This window comes from Talpa occidentalis, unplaced genomic scaffold, assembly GCF_014898055.3.
Source record: "Talpa occidentalis isolate TD23 unplaced genomic scaffold, MPIMG_talOcc4v2.1 talOcc4.16, whole genome shotgun sequence".
Classification (NCBI taxonomy): Eukaryota; Metazoa; Chordata; class Mammalia; order Eulipotyphla; family Talpidae; genus Talpa; species Talpa occidentalis.
In genome coordinates this window covers 10078815-10095322 of record NW_023601653.1, presented here as the reverse complement: position 1 = coordinate 10095322, position 16508 = coordinate 10078815, and the positions used below count along the sequence as shown (strand labels likewise).

General features: G+C 41.3%; 2 protein-coding genes across 2 annotated transcripts in view; both read right to left on the bottom strand.

Moving 5' to 3' along the window:
- Nucleotides 1-5609: 5609 nt before the first annotated feature.
- On the bottom strand, nucleotides 5610-13999 carry CUNH12orf75 (chromosome unknown C12orf75 homolog). Its single transcript, XM_037513712.2, has 5 exons — nucleotides 13787-13999; nucleotides 11269-11304; nucleotides 10286-10365; nucleotides 9478-9514; nucleotides 5610-6498 (listed from the first exon to the last, which is right to left on the bottom strand). The coding sequence occupies exons 1-4, from the start codon at nucleotides 13852-13854 to the stop codon at nucleotides 9510-9512; spliced, it is 189 nt and encodes a 62-aa protein (XP_037369609.1). The 5' UTR covers nucleotides 13855-13999; the 3' UTR covers nucleotides 5610-6498; nucleotides 9478-9509.
- A 1120-nt stretch (nucleotides 14000-15119) lies between these two features.
- Nucleotides 15120-16508, bottom strand: part of LOC119248198 (bile acid receptor-like) — a 22294-nt gene continuing 20905 nt past the window's right edge. Inside the window, exon 9 of the mRNA XM_037515176.1 lies at nucleotides 15120-15328. Within this exon, the coding sequence (XP_037371073.1) occupies nucleotides 15120-15328 (209 nt within the window). The remainder of the gene's footprint in view (nucleotides 15329-16508) is intronic.

Sequence of the window (16508 nt, the reverse complement as noted above, 5' to 3'; positions counted from 1 at the left end):
GAAAGCAAAGAACCCAATCACAAAGCGGACAGAAGAGCTAGATAGACACTTCTCCAAAGAAGACATACACTGACCAATAGGCACATGGAAAAATGTTCCTTGTTACTTAGGGAAATGCAAATCAAAGCCACAGTGAGATACCACACCTGTGAGAATAGCTCAGATTGAAAAAAACAAACAACTACTGATGTGGACAAAAATGGAGCCCTCATGCACTGTGGGTGGGAAGTAGACTAGTGCAGACCTTATGGAAAACAGTATAAAGGTACCCCAAAATGTTGAAAGTAGACTTCGTGTATGACCTAGCAACCTCACTCCCAGGTATCCACCTGAAGACGGCAAAACGCTAATTCAAAGGGCTCGATGCACCCCTATTTCCACTGCAGCACTATCTCAATAGTCAAGTGATGGAAACAACCTAAGTGCCCAAGACAGATGAGTGACTTAATGATCTATGAAGTAAAAAAATAAAAAAATTAATAGAAAAAATAAAGAAAAAAAAAGTTGTGGCATACATACACAATGAAATACTAGCCAGCTATAAAAATACATAAAATCATGTCATTTACAGCAACATGGATTAAACTGGAGGGGATGACAGAAGAAAAATAAATACTGGATGATTTCACTCATATGTGGAATATAAAGAAACAAAAACAAAGGAACAGACAAAACTAAACCAAAACAAATCCTAGAAATCTGACTGCAGAGCTGATGCAGCCAGAGGGGGTGGGGGTGGGGAAAGGAAGTAGGGAGCAAAGGGGAGGGGAACAGTGAACTAAGGTGAAGGATTATGGGGGCTTTGGTGGTGGGTGTGGTGTGGTGACAGACATTTGAAGAGGTGTGAGCCTGTACCTCTAAAACATATAGTGTTTCAAACCAATGTTACCTCAGCAAAATAAATATTTTTTAATTTAAAAAAATCTAGTGTTTACATTACTGAATTCTCACACCAGGATCTTAAGGTAAATTCTGTTATTTTTCCTGTTGTACAACAGAGGAAATAGGGGCTTTGTGAGGTGAAGTAACATGTACAAGCTCACACATTTAGGAAGTGACTGAGCTCAGAGTTGAACACAAGACTTGCCTGACTCCGGAGTCTGTGTTCTGTTGACTGAAATAATCACCACTATGAGGCAAATTCAAGGTTTGGTATAAGAGAAACTTATGAAAGAAATTATTCAGAGCTGAACTGAGGACCCTAGCCCTGGAGAACAGGTTTCTCCAATGACTCGCCCCCACCTTCAGAGTTTTTGGTCTCCATTTAGATAGGAAAGGGTACAGAAAGACTACACATTTTGTTCTTAACAAAGGAAAAAGGCATCTATGGTTTCAAATATTTTCAGATAACTAAAGGAGGTTGGTGTCTAACAAACTTAGCTTATGGTAAAGAAGCACGATTCATAAATTTACAGCCATCCAGAGAGTTAATTTACAGAGTTAATTTAATTTGGTTACAGCTGTCCGTGTTTAGGAAAATGGAGGGAGCAAAGGTTACTTGAAATCCCTTATCCTAAAAGTATCCCTAATGGTTTCAGGAGACAATGAGGCCTTTACTCACGCTCCTTCTCACAACTTCTAAACCTGGCAGGGACCAGCTGACCGTGGAAGGTTCCTGTACTTTTCAGCACAGGGCTCTTCCAGCAGATGGGAGCCACTGTCTTACTGACTTCAGCAGCCTCCAAGGTAGCTCTTTTTCTCTTCACAATCTTAATATCCACTCTGGGAATCCTAAATCAAAATGTCTAAAGGCACCAGGCAGGAACAAAAAGGAGTGTCACAGGCCAGGGAGAAGTCTTGGGAGAGTGGGGAGCTGCACAGCCTGCACCAACCTCAAGAAGGTCCCTCTTTGCAGCAATAGTCAGTCATTGCCTTATGGGAATATGGCCCACTGAGACCATTTTCTAAGAGCAGCATGAAATCTGGAGTTTACATGAAATGTTCCAACTTTCCAATGTTGGATAAGGACTCAAATATTTTTAGAAAAACTTTGTGCAGGCTGAAAATTGGCATCTGCACTCCACTGTTAGGTAGGAACTGTTGTTCCCTGCTCCTCAGGTTTCCCAGGGCAGGAATTTCAGCTAGATTCCCTCTTACCTCTCATCTTTCCCTTCTGATTAGTTCATTTCTGAGAGGAACTAGATGTGCTCAGCTAATCTTCCTCCTTGGGAGCCAGCCTACCCATGGGGAATGCTTTTATTTAATTTTTTATTAATATATTTTATTTTATATAATTCTTACATAATTTTTCATTTTTGCACAATATATGCATTTTCATTTTGGTTATATTCCCCATTGGTTCCACCCCCCTTATTTTGACCCTAATCTCTCCCCTCCCCTCCTCCCCTTGTAGTGTGTCTCTGGTTTACAGTTGCTTGTTGATTTTGATTTTTACTTTATTGTAATTCGTCTTTTTCCTGGTCCCTTATTTAGGTTTTCTAAATTCCTGCTATGAGTGAGACCATCCGGTATTTTTCTTTTTCTTTCAGGCTTATTTCACTGAGCATGATCCCTTCCAGCGCCATCCATGTTGCTGCAAATGGCATGAGTTTATCTTTTTGAATGCTGCGTAATATTCCATGGTGTATATGGACCACACCTTCTTGATCCAGTCATCTGTTTTTGGGCATTTGGGTTGTTTCCATAGCTTAGCTATTGTAAACAGTGTTGCTATAAACATAGGGGTGGAGGTGCTCTTTGGAATTGATGTTTCTGTGTCCTTTGGGTAAATACCTAGGAGTGGAATTGCTGGATCCTATGGAAGCTCTATGTTTAGTAGGTCCAGAAATCTCCACACAGCTCTCCATAGTGGTTGGACCAGTTTGCACTCCCACCAGCAGTGCAGGAGAGTTCCTTTTTCTCCACACCCTCGCCAACATTTGTTGTTGCTAGTTTTTTTAATATGTGCCATTCTCACTGGTGTAAGATGGTATCTCATGGTAGTTTTGATTTGCATTTCCATGGGAAATGCTTTTAAGACTGGGTGGGAAAGTCCATCTGTTCACAGCTAAGGCACTTTCAAAGCAAAGAGAAAGCCACATTCTCCAACCCACTTCCTGTGGCTGCCATAACAAAGTACCACCAAATGGATGGCTTCAAACAACAGAAATTTATTGTCTCCTTAGTTCTTCAGGCAAGAAGTCCAAAATTAAGGAGTCAGCAGGTCCATACTTCTTCTGGAGAATCGTTTGCTGCCTATTCCAACTTCTGGTGCCTCCCAGCAATCCTGGCACCCTCTGGCTTGCAACTGTATCACCGAGGTCCACCTCCATCTTCCCAAACATTCTCCCTGTGTGCCTCTGTTTTCTTATAAATACATCAGTTACAGTGGACACTTAGGGCTCACTTAATGCAGCATAACCTCATCTTAACTAATCACATCTGTGAAGACTTTTTATAAATAAAGTCATTCTGAGGTTCTGAGGTATCCATCCAGTCCCAGCATCATGAATGGGAACAGCAATGAGTGAGCTGAGCAGCCCCTGGCATGCTCCAGGGCTCCAGGCTCAGAGCCTGACACTCTCTGCCTTCCTTTTCCATCCCTCCCAATTCTTGAACTCCTAATATACTCTAATAAATTCAGTTTTGACTAAAAATAGTTAAAACAGATTTTACTGAGTGTTCTCTAAAACTTCCTCAGCTCTCCACGTGCTCCATTTATTAAACCAAAAAAAAAAAAAAAGTTCCAAAATATATTCCCTCCCACCTCATTAATACTGGACTCGATTCCTTAAACTTAATGTGTTAGAAGTTCAACGCATTAATTTTGTGTTAGCCCTTTGAACTATCAAAATTAACATCAAAAGTTGAAAGTTCAAAATGTTCTCACTATTGAATTTCTTAACACTACCTTTTTTTCTTTTTAAAAGGCAATGTTAAAATATGTGCATGAGAAAATCCATGCGTTGGCTGCATGCCCAATTTAATCTATGTCCCTGCTTCTTTTATTTCTGTTGGTGTCAGCAGAAGATGAATTTCATAGAGGGGAGTTGAGGGAGAGGCCAGTGCCTAAGACAGTGTAAGACACAGAGGGGTTCAGTATACATTTGCTGAGTGGGTAGATCAGAAGTGGGTGCCCAAAGGAACTATGCGAACAGAGGGAACCATTGAGGTTCCCTCGTCCCCACTCCCCATACCTGGGAAACTGTATAGGGGTCCCATTCACCTCCAGACCATTGCAAGCTGACATTACTGCAACTGCCCTCTTCCTCTGCATTCCCCTATGCCAGGATTTCCCCAGTACAATCAAGAATGATATAGGTTGACCACATATCAGTCCCTAAAGAAATGAGATCTATGTCCTGACTTAAGAATAGTGTCTAGAAAAAATATGCATAAACAAACACAGCTTACTACTTGATGTAGTGTATCATTATTGAAGTAACTGGCCTGTGTCACAAATGAGAGTAATCCAAGTGTAAACAAGGATCCACAGGTGCAAAGCAATGACTTTGTCCCAGATCCAGACTTGTTCACAGTAATGCTGATGTTGTCACTGAGCACTGACTCCATGTCATGCCCTTCTCTGATGCTGCTGCCTATAAAAATTCACTTGATTTTTACATTTCTCTGATAAGTAGGAACTATTATTCTCTGGACTCTTGGTTTCCTCATTTCTAACAATGGAAATAATATTTGTTACTATATGTCTGTTGTGGAAACCCAGTAAGTTAATGCATTGCATGTAGTAAGTGCTTGATACATATTAGCCTTCCACCTTACCATTGTTAATGTGTCCTTACTTTAATAGATTAGGAAACTGAGAAACAAAGTGAAGTAAATGGCCCAAGATCCACAGCTATTAAGTGGACAAGCCAACATATAAACTCCGTGCTATTATAAAGAAACTGCTGGATCCTGGAATCCATGAACACCTCATGGAAAGTAAGCTATGAATTACTCCCATCAAAATAGTGAAAGGAAACAAGTCAGCTGCTATTAGAAATGGAATCCACCAGAGGTCAGTAGAGGTATGCATTATAGCCACATGGTTGGAACCCAGGGTGTTTTAAGACATTAGACAGAGAAAACTTAATTGCAGATATCATGCTTCTTGTTAAAGAAGAAATTGATACAAAGTACTTTTCTGTTACCTTAAAGTATAGAAGATTGCTTCAAGGATTGATATATATATATATATATATATATATATATATATATAAGTGACTGGTTACAAGCAAATGAAAGGACTTTCTTTCATCTGTCAACGCTCAATGGACCCTTGTTATCACTCCTCTGAGCCTGATACTGCCCTAGGGTGAGGGGTCAGGGGTTACCAGGTATAAAAGTCAATGAACAATGATTGGCAATGTCACACGACACTGCCTTGACACCCCTGCGCACCCTCATTCTGAAAGATTATGCCACAATCTAGGCTTGGCCTTGGCTTGACCCAGGGGCTAGCAACAAAAAAGACATCGATGGTTTCAGTATATCTTTGGAGCAATTGGATGAAACTGAATTTAGAGAAGATAAATTTAGAGAAGAGTGTGGTAAGGGCTATGTGAGCGCCAAAGTGCTCTCACTCCCTTTCTCTCTTGATATATCTGTGTGTCTCCATGTCACATTTGAATGCGTTCTTTTGACAAGTGATTAAGAAATCCAGGTAAAGAGGATATAAATGTTTTAATTATTGAAATACACTGGTTGATTGAAAAATTTACACTGCTCTACCGAGTGGACACACGTGCTTATTAGCAAATTAAGAACTTTCCAAACATCCTACTAACCATTAGTCACAAGTCTTCAAAAATAGTATCGAATGAACGTGATGAGATGCCGTGAACACACCGAGGGCACGCGGGCCGCTCGACGCCAGTGAAGCCTGGGCCATCCCAGAAGCCTCGGCTAGCGAAGATAGGAAGCTAATCAAGGTATGCGAATGGCATGCACGTTTCCACAGTTTATTTTTAAATGTTGCCATGTAATACAACGTCCCTATGCAGGAAATTCTGACATTTAAATAACTGAAAATCAAGCCGTGGAAAAGGGAAAGCAGTCACAGTGAGAATCAAATGAACAATTTTACAGCTGAAAATTAACGTAAAGAAGAGTGAAAGATCACAGACAAATACATTACCTTTGGTAATTTATTTATAGTGCCTTATTGTTTTAAGTTATAAATAGAATAAGGATTTCATCATATAAAACTATCAAAAAGTATCAGTGAAAAGACATGATCTTCATGAGCCAGGCACATGGCCAGGACATAGGTGGTGGGGGGCCCACAATAGCCGGAGCCCAGCAGACCCAAACAGCATCAGCTCATCTGTTACAGATGTACCACAGAAAGTTCCACGTCCGAGTGTATTGTTGGACCAATTCCTACCTAGGACAACAGCCAACACGTGCTCACGGTTTTAACTAGACTCTAGACTTAAGACTATTGGGGAAGGTGGGTGGCCAGGAGAACAGGAGAATGTTTAGAATTTCTTAGAATGTCTGTGCCCGTTCCAATGTCCCATGGGAAGAAATTCTTTCCAGATCTTGATAAGGGTGCTATGAAGACAACAAGCAGAAAAAGGAAAAGAATTAGCGGGCTTGAAAATGTACAACTTTGATAAAAAAATATACCAGCGTTAAGCCTATAAATACCTTGCTGACTATGTAAGTAAAACATGTGTTCAATGTTTACTTTAGATTAACTTAAAATTTAATATGTGGCCAGTGTGGTGCTAAACACAGATGATCTTTATATAAAGGGACAAATTCCAGGGGAGATGGAGACTAGAAAACTTGAGATGAAGTGCAACATGGTAACACCCCATGTCTCCAGTTAGACAGGCTGCTCGGCTACCACCTCATCCCTTCTGCACATGGTCAGGCCCTCCTGGGAGAGGTACAGCCATCACATCGATCTTCCTCTCCCAGGAGGGACTGGGTAGTTAGCACATCATAGGTGACTAAGTGCTATTATTTAAGCTCCCCTGAGCTAGAAGCTCTCCACACATCTAAGTGGGGCATAATTTTCACCCTTTAGTCCTCTGTGGCAGAACCTATACATCTGTATCATGATAAAAGTAGTTTTAAGAGATTCCGAAATCATTCCACATTTGTTTTCAGAAAGTTACCAAATCTCTTTGAACTTTAGTCAACAAGCAAGTCCAGTAGCTTTATTTCTAGAGTGATTTCACAAGCTCTGTCAAAAAAATGTGTCTCCATCCTTTCCACAAAATGTCTTTCTCTTCAAAGGTTTAGTCCTCATCAGGGTGTGTGCCCGATAATTTAAAGCCAAGAAAGTCAGGACTTCAGACAGATTGGAGAGAAGGACCACCGAGGACCTTTGAACTAAAGCAAAGTACAGTCCTTCAACTTAGAGCATGTTTCAGGCAATTCATAGGAGGCAAAAGAAAGTCTAGATCAAATTTATTTTTAGTAGTTACAGAATGAGGAAAATTGAGGAGAGGGATGGGAATAAAATAATGTATATTTATAGCCATGTGCAGTAAGGAAATATTCTAGCTAGCTGTCTAAAGTTATGTGGGCTGGCTTAGCAGCAATACTCATAAAATGTTATCAGGGAAGCACGGGAGGGTGAGAGAATTCACCAGAGCCAGAGCGGGAACAGAACAGGCAGACTGACGAAATCCACTGCTGAGGGGAGCAGCAGGCACGGCAGGAGAGGTCTGCACGCCATGTGGGACCCTCGTCGGCAGCCGGGGAATCAGGGAATTTTAGAACCACACACAAAGTTGATAATTTATCTTGCATAACTCTCCCATGAGAAACTGAAACTGAGGGAGGCTAGGAGAAGGGAAGAGATGTGTCTAAGATCCAGTGTTAATAGCAGAGCTTCTGCGTGACCTGACAGCTGTCTACACAGCACCCCGTTCCTCTATCCCCAGATTTTTTAAAATATATCCTCTTTGCAGGAGGGTAAACAGTAATGTGTGCTTATTTCAACTAGATTACCTTTCCCGCCGATGTTAATAACAAAGGAATACCTGCACAGGGAAAAACTAGCAGGGAACTTAGACATCTATATGGAGGTTTAGAACTCTATTAAAAATACTAGAAATAGGAAATCTCCAACAATTTCACAAAGAGAACTCAACATCCTAATACGGAATTTGTCATTACCTAGTTATGAGTAACTAGTTAATAAATCTCCAAAATGCTGCTGCCTTATGATAATATCTTCAAAGAAGTGACATCCAGAGATGGGTATAGTTCTTATTAGGAAGAATTTTGTGCCAGTTTCTGTGTCCTTCCCACAGTGGGAAAGCTCATTTCTCTGCCTGTAAGTTTATTCAATGAGCCTTCCCCATCCAAAGCACCAGCTCCAGTATTGTATCTAGGCAAGAAGTTGGTTCTCCATCTAATCAGTACTGATCTGATTTGATCTACTAGATGGCTACCAATGGCTGGACTGCCAGTGGCTGGATTCTGATTACTCTGATGATGATGATGATCGTGAAGCTCACGATCACAGCAATGAGAGCAGACACTATCACTTGTTCCATATTTAATCCTAATAATAACCCTTCATTCAAGCATTAGTTCTATTTCACAGATTACAAAATAGAGGCTGCAAAGCTAAAGTAACTTGCCCAACTAGCCAGTGAAATACAAATCCAAGGCTGCCAAGAATGGGCTACCTCGGGAGACAAGAGAATTTCTGATGACTGAGATTCAAGAGGTCGGATGTCAGTCAGCAATACTGAAAGCTGGGATCTAGTAATGATCAGAGTTAGACCAAGTGAACAAAGAGTCTTTGCCTATGTGGATCTGTTGCTCATAATTTTTAGAGACTGGTACATAGAAAGTGGTTAGTAAATGAAAGTCACTTTTTCTTCTGTCCTGATTCTTGCTCATCTTATCATTATTCTAACTCCAAGCTCTTGACCAGGATCCCAGATGCCCAGTGCTTCACCTTTTGGATAATCATTTCTTCTGTCCACACTGAGCATGTTTTATAATACCCAACCTGTAACTTGGCCTATGATTTCATTCTTCTTCCTGAAAATGAAGAAGGCCTATGATTTCATTCTTCTTCCTTGGCCTATGATTTCATTCTTCTTCCTGCATCTCTATATATTAATGATTACCTATCTCCATCAGAGTTTAGGTACCAATACTTTTCTTCTCTGTATATTAACTAATCCCAGGCTATTGCCAAACAATTAACATTGATCCTAATCTATTTACCAGTCCTAGCCTCTCCAGTATCTCCCCGACATTTCCAAAGTCCTAACCTTGTTGTTTCAGGTGGACACTTAGTTTGCTCTTATTAAATAAAGTTGCATTTTAAACTAAATGAAACGGTGGGGGGTGGGGAAGAGCAGCAAAGACAATAGATCAAGCCACTGAAAACCTCTTTATAATAAAACATGTTCAATTCTACAGGCTTCACCCCAAATAAGACGCCCCCCTGTCTTGAAGTTCAAGACTTTTTTCAGAAATCCATAGCAATACTAGCTATGTTTCTTCCATTGTCAAGGCTAAATATATAACATTATTTAGAAAGATATACAGTACCTCTTGGTCATGAGTCATGATACTATTTTCTTCTAATCTTAAAGAGAAAATTAAGAAAAATTAAATGGTCACAGAATAAAAAATATATTCCAAGTTCATATAAAACTATAAAAAGTAGTGACATGTGTAACTGCTAATCTAAATCATAGACAAGAAGCAATTGGCAACAAATAAACATAAAATGTTAAAAAATAATGTAGTGCTGCCTTGTGTGCATATTAGATATATTAATATTCCTTCAATACTACATATTAGAGGATTGTACAACTGTACAATCAGCACTCTTTACTACCAGCTTCCCTTAAAGATTTACTTAAGCAAGAAGCTAGTGACAAGGCTGTAGTCATGCTTGTTAGCAAAGGGGCTTCATTAGCCCCACAATTACTATTAAAACTTGGAAAAGAACCCTCATTTCATTATACACAGGCAGTCATTTTTCCTGCAACCCCCAGACTAATATCAGTGAGTCATCTTCAAAACATATTACAAGAATTTACCATTCTGTTCTGCAAAAACTTAGTGAAATGTTACCTTTCATTTTCACACTCATCATCACTGAAATTAGCAAATAATTTAAAATATCCATGGAGCATAACCACAAACGGATGCTATCTTTTTTGCTCTGGAATTATCCCATCTTCTCAGCACCACTTTCACCAAATGATTACAACATACAGATACATGGCTTTTTTACACAGTTCGCTGCAACTAAGTAATAAGTAGGTTGAGTCAGACAAGCTGAAATACAAGTTTTATATTTTTTCACAAAACATAAAAATAGAGACAATAAATATCACATTTTACTTACTTTTTCGTACAGTCTTTGTTTGGTTGGAGACTATATTGACAGCTTCAGATGGTAGGCCAACATACACCCCTCCGTAGTTTCTAAAAGAAAAGCAGCAGATAAGAAAAGTCAGATGGATGGAAAGGGTACTTTATCTCTGCAGAGGACTTCAAACAATTATAGAATTGTTTATATTAAACATCGGATAACTTGATGTTAATATAAACAATATTATATTAACTTGATATATTAACTTGATGTTAATATAAACAATATTATATTAAACATAACTATAAACATAATGTTTATATTAAACATTAACTGACTTTAAAAGTTAAAGTCAGGATACTATTGTCCTTGAACATACAACTATTTTTTTTATGTTAATAACAGTATATGTATATAAATGTATATATCAAGAGGGGGAAATTGTATTAAGTTAGTACAATTTTTAGATATTCTACTTAAAACGAGAAATGGATGTTATCATTTAAATAGGAGAATGGCAGGATACTGTTAAATCAGTCAATATTTATCAAGAATTCAGAGAGATCGACATGGTATCAGGTGCTATGGACACACCAAAAAAACACTGTCCTATTGGCAGACAGAAACACAAAAGGTAGGAAGAGAGCTAAGGAGTAGAGGGCAATGAACCAGGGTGGGGATGAGAGGACACAGGAGGCTGAGAGAATGAAGGGGGAGTCCCCCAATCATGAAAACTAACACTTCCAATGGTCAAAGGCCACAAGATTGAAAGGCCATGTGAGGACAAAAACCAAGCCTGCCAGACCGAAGCCAAGATTGTGGATTCTGGGCAAGTTCTTTTTCATGCTCCTTCCTGTATCCTCAGCGTCAAATGTTTTCCTGGTGGAATCTGTATTATTGAGAATGTGCTACAGTGTTCAATTAAATCCATGACTTAAATTAATCCATGACATGTTAAATCCCTAAGAGGTGGTCAAAATTATTCACATTAAAGTCAGTCTCGGTACCAAACATACCTCCTCTTGTCGTCATCTGTTATCGATTCTTCGGCTCTAGAAGGTGAAAAATATTTTCTATTAGACTTCAGTTTTGGTCATGAGAAAAAGGGGATGCTGAGTTAAAGTCAATTTTATTTATATTTCAAGTTCTTCCATAGAGTATTTCTGTAACATAGTCTTCTGTTTCCATCTCAGTCACTCATGCATTAAAAAAAAAAACCAGAGATAATTTTCTACTTACCAAAAGCCCAACTGTTCAACAAAGTAAAAAGCTGAGGGCAGCCAAGATTGGAAAGAGCACATGAATTTGGAGCTAGGAAGACTGGGCTCTTATCTGGGCCACACCACCCACTCCCTGTGTGACAGACAGACAGGCTGTGGGCCAATCGCCTGCCTGTAAGACACCTGTAAGTTAAGGGGGTCGACCAGATGACCGCCGAGGTCCCTTCCAGAGCTTACACATGACAATTTTGTGTTCCTCATGCCAGTTCAGGGACACTACAGTAGGCATGTAAGATTTCTTCAGCAAAAAAGGCAATGCCAATTTTATTTCCTTTTATCTAAAAAGCTAGTCGTCTTACACATGATCTACTGCAAAAAGGAGGAAATATTTTAAAGGAAGTATATAGAGGAAATCACTACTTTAAAATGCACAGCCTCCTTCCTTGCATAAAAGAAATCCACCTTCTATTAAATTCCTTGGCCCGTTTCACAGAGGCTCAGGAAGCACTCCATGAGCACAAGCTAGCGTACATCAATTTTTTTTTCTGAAAGAACAAAAAAATTCAACAAGAACCCATTGTATCCAACTGAACTCAACATGTAATTCTAAGGGCCTTCAGTCAAGAAGAAAGCAATCTGAAAACATCTAGCCAGCTTCACCAAATCTTCTAAGAATTGTCTCAGGTGGTCTCAGCCATTCAAAAAATGTACATTTTTCAAATGTAAACATACTTGAGCTTCTGCCTCACTGTAGCAGCCAGTAAAGGGAAGTGTATATAAAGAGGAAGTGTCAAGTGGCAGTGACCTGGTGAACATGGGCCATGCACGCGGCTCATACTCCACAGTGTAAAATCCACCTGAAGCTCTAAATCATCCAAATTGAGCACATCACCTAAAGGTGCCAGATAATTATCAGCTTCATTTATTTCTTGCTAAAGTTGGATCGTTTTTTAATTCAAAGGTGTAAAAGTCATACTGTATTAGAAATGGTGTGACGCCTGCTGACTGAAGTAGTGTAACAACATTGTTCACTACTTTCAATTAAAATGGATGTATGACCCATTGGCACAAGTTAACCCATATGGCACAGCAGACCTCTCCTGTCTCACCCGCTGCTCCCCTCCGCAGTGTATTTCAGTCAGCCTGCCTGTTCTGTCCCCAACTTTGGTGGATCCTCTCACACCCACACCTCCGGTCTGTACCCCGGTTCTTGTATGCATAAATAAATAAATCTTTTAAAAAAACTGGACAACCAAGTCCAGTTTGAGGCTAAATCAGAAATACAGTGGTTGGTCTAAAATGAATCCCCCTGTGGACATACAGGCATGAGCTGTTATATATTTGGCTGTCCTGCTGGGTCTGAGAGGACAGCATCTTACCAGCAGGAACGGAGTGGTCCTGTCTCAGCTGCACAGGTAGCATTAGCCAAAGGAAGGGCTCGCAAGGAACATTAAAGCTCCCTCATAAAAGGAGGCCTGGTGATGCTAAGCCAAAGGCTCTGAAAAGCTGGTGCAATGGCCTCATGCTTACTCGTGGCTCCATGTTGGGGCTATTGGAGGAAGGAGACACTAAAAATCTCACCTTCTGGTGTAGAGGACTAACTTCTCTGACATACCATTTCTTGTTGACAAGAGACCTAGGTATTATCTTCAGGCAGTTCAAAACTAGGAAGTTAAATATATCTTACCACTAAGCAACTTAGCAAGTTCTGAGATTCTTGTTCTTGGGGAAATTCTCAACTTCTGAACAAAGCTCAGGCTGTTTGAAGAGCTGGGCTGCCCCACCTGTACATCATTTTAAGAAATCACTGGTTTTTCCCCTTATAAAACACATGTTGACGATTTTATTTATCAACTGGTCTAAATTATCCATTTGCTGATATTCTTCAGGTCTTCTTGTAGACCGACAAGCACCAAAGAGAATGTCTGAGGCACTTGGGATAATTAAGGGTCACACAGGGAATTGTGTCATTTGAATCAAAGGCAAGTAAATTTTACATTTTGAAGGCTGGGCAGCCTTATTTTTAAGCACATGTGCCGTTTCTGAAGCTATGTAAACAGTCTGTGGTCTTCCCTCACCCCTAATGATGCAGGAAGTCAGGCCCAGGGCCTGGTCTGGCCAAGCAGCCCCACCACAGAACTCTCAGATGAGCCACATGTTTCTCACCAATGACTTGATTGTTTTTCCTTTGCTGGCCACTATAGCTTGAGTGAGAGGGCAGGGCCATAGCATGGACTGCGAGGGACTGTCAAATGTGTTCCCTAAACCAATGAAGGAAGAAGTGGGGAAGAGAGGGCAAAACACAAAGACACACCTTCCCCCGGCTTTATGAGAACAGCTGACACTCAGAGAGCCCAGAAGTTTCTCCAAAACAGGCCTCATTACCCTATTCTCTGCCAGTACTAAGGCAGATCAGGAAGGGCACAGAAAGAGATGGATGACTTCATTCTTAAATCTTCCCTCAGAGCTCAGAGCCTGAAGATTGAATTATTCCATGCTGGAAAAGATAACGTGAAAATGAGGCCAATTCACAGTGGATGACCTGGAAGCAGGCCAAACGGTCCCGCTGCACTTGATGACACTCCTCGGGAGCCAATTGACCCTAATATCCCACAGACTCAGCCTCGCCATCACCTTGCTCCTTTAGGAGAGCAGAAAGTGAGCACCCATCCCCACCCCGGAGGGTGAGTGTCCATCACAGTCAGCCTCTTCTGAAGAGCCGTTCTAGAATGTAGTTCAGGAGCCAATGCCCAGCTTTCGACAAGCAGAGGCACTGAAAATGAGAAATGTGAGAGAAGGGATTTGGGGACAACAGAGCACCCCTGAATCTACCAGAGGTGGGAACGGACCTTGTGAAGAAGGTTTCTGCCAAGAGGACCTAAACCGTTACAAGAGCGAAGGGCACAGGTACCAACAAAATCCCCTAAAAAAAAAGTCAGAGGTGCTTCCCCTCCCTGCCTTGGCCCCCAATTACACCATCAAGGTGCCAGGGGCCCAGGTCAATGAGGGGGAAGGGCCACCTGCACAGATGACCAAGGCCATGGGGGCACAGCACCGCCAAGCCTGCCAGGACAGCAGAAAGCTCTGGGCTGGAGAGATGGGGAAATAAAGTCAGCTCTTCACTCCTCACCTCTGCGAATGTGGGCGCTTCTAGGGCTCTTGCCAAAGGAAATAGGAAACAGAAGAGGCTACCGCAGCTGTGTCTAATCTAATGAGGGACTAAAGGCAACAAAATACTCCCTGCAACGTGGAACGGAATCTGAATGAGCTAACAGAGCAGGGCCTTCCGCGTTCCATGGTTGTGATGCCCTGACCTCACAGCCGAGTGCACCAAGACACGAGTGCCAGGGCCTGCCCTGAGTCCTGGCCTCCCCAGCTAAGGCACAGGAAGGGAGAGAAAGATGAAGAAAGAGGCAGGTGGCTGGGATTTTAGGCTTTTTTTAGTGGTATGAGCAGCCACATATTTGAACGATTTCATGGTCTGAAATGGCTGAGATTTAATTATATTTTAAAAGGACCGCTGGCTAAAGTTTTCAGCTCTCCATTACGTGTCACATGTGCCTGAGTGTCAATGAGGGAAGGAGAGAGGGATGTAGGGAGAGAGAGAGAGAGAGACAAGGAGATGCACCCACAGGGAGGCTCTGGATCTAGGAGCTGGGAGCCAAGTCTAAACCATCCATGACAGCTGAGCCAAGACCAGTCTGACAAGGAAGACTTAGCTTGTGTAGACCAAAGAGCAAAGGGAGAAAGTCCTTCTCCGGAGCCTGCACTTGTTTCAGTGAGGAGTCATTTCGTTTCCAGTTCTGCAGAAGCCGCTGTTGTAAAAGAGGAAATCTGTGTGACACACTTGTTTTTCCTTCGAGGGGAACATGACAGAAGATGGTGAAGAGCTTTCTGCAGTATTTATTTCTAATCACAGACATTTATTTGAAAATTTGTGAAGTGATGTAATATTGGCAAAAAAAAAACCCCCACTGTTAATAGTAAAGTATTTTTTAATCTTAAAATCACACACCAGTTTACGAGGAAACCTTTTAAAGTCACGAGAATACGTCCTAACACATAGAACACGTCTGAACAATTTCGAACCAGGTTTCAAAAAATACACTGGGTAGGTCATTAAAATTGGGCTCTTTCCTTTAGCAAAGATTCAGCTTCTTTTATCAAAGAACAGGAGTTGGAGGAGAAAGACCGTGTGGAGGGTCCAGCCATCCAGCTGGCACCAGGGTGCTCTCCAGAGTGAGATCATACGCCTCTGGGCTCAGACACACTCCTGGGCACAGGGTCCCCGAGAACATCTGCAGACACAAGCGTTACTGAGGGTGGGTCACCAGAGTCCCCAGCTTTGGAGATTGTTGAAAAGATAAATCTTCAGTTGATGGTTTAAAAATGACTCACCCTTGCAGGTAAATACTGCTTAGTGATGACTATCTCACCCGAGGTGGCCCAGCCCACCCAGGGCCAAGTCAGACAGAGAAAGAAAAGAAGAAAGTAGAAAGCAACAGACTCCCAGCAACCACAGCACTAAACTTAGAGTTGGGCGAACTTCAGGTTTCAAACTGCTTTCTTGTGTCTCAGAGTTTCCATCAAAGACTGTAGCCTATTTCCAGTGAACCAGCAAGGTCCTCTCCCTCAGCGTCTCAGCTTGAATATCTATATTGATCCAGATGCTCTAAGTAATTCCACATCCATCTGCTTCCTGTTAGCTTTGGAGACCTTTTCTAAATGAAACACAGTGACTGATTTCTCTTTGACGGTAAATAAGCTCTGACTTTTTAAAAGTCAAAATTCCAGGCAGGGGGCTGCCTTAAAAGCAGCCCCATGTCTTGGTGGCTCTTTCGGGTGGGCTGGCTCTCTTCTGCATGCCTACTTCCAACCCAATATCCATGGAGAACACTAAATCCTTTCAATCCGTTTATACGACCGTGATTATCATCTTATCACTGTCACTTTCATTAAGAGAAACCTTATGAGCAGCAACTCTATCAAATGTAAACCACTCTTCCGCAGTCACACATTGGGACCCAAAGTATTGT

Coding starts and splice junctions, on each gene's coding strand:
- CUNH12orf75 (XM_037513712.2), bottom strand. CDS start 13,854: ATGAGGCCTGTTTTGGAGAAACTTCTGGGCTCTCTGAGTGTCAGCTGT. Junction 11,305..13,786: donor TCTCATAAAGCCGGGGGAAG/GTGTGTCTTTGT, acceptor TTCACCTTCTAG/AGCCGAAGAATCGATAACAG. Junction 10,366..11,268: donor ACAGATGACGACAAGAGGAG/GTATGTTTGGTA, acceptor CTTTTCTTTTAG/AAACTACGGAGGGGTGTATG.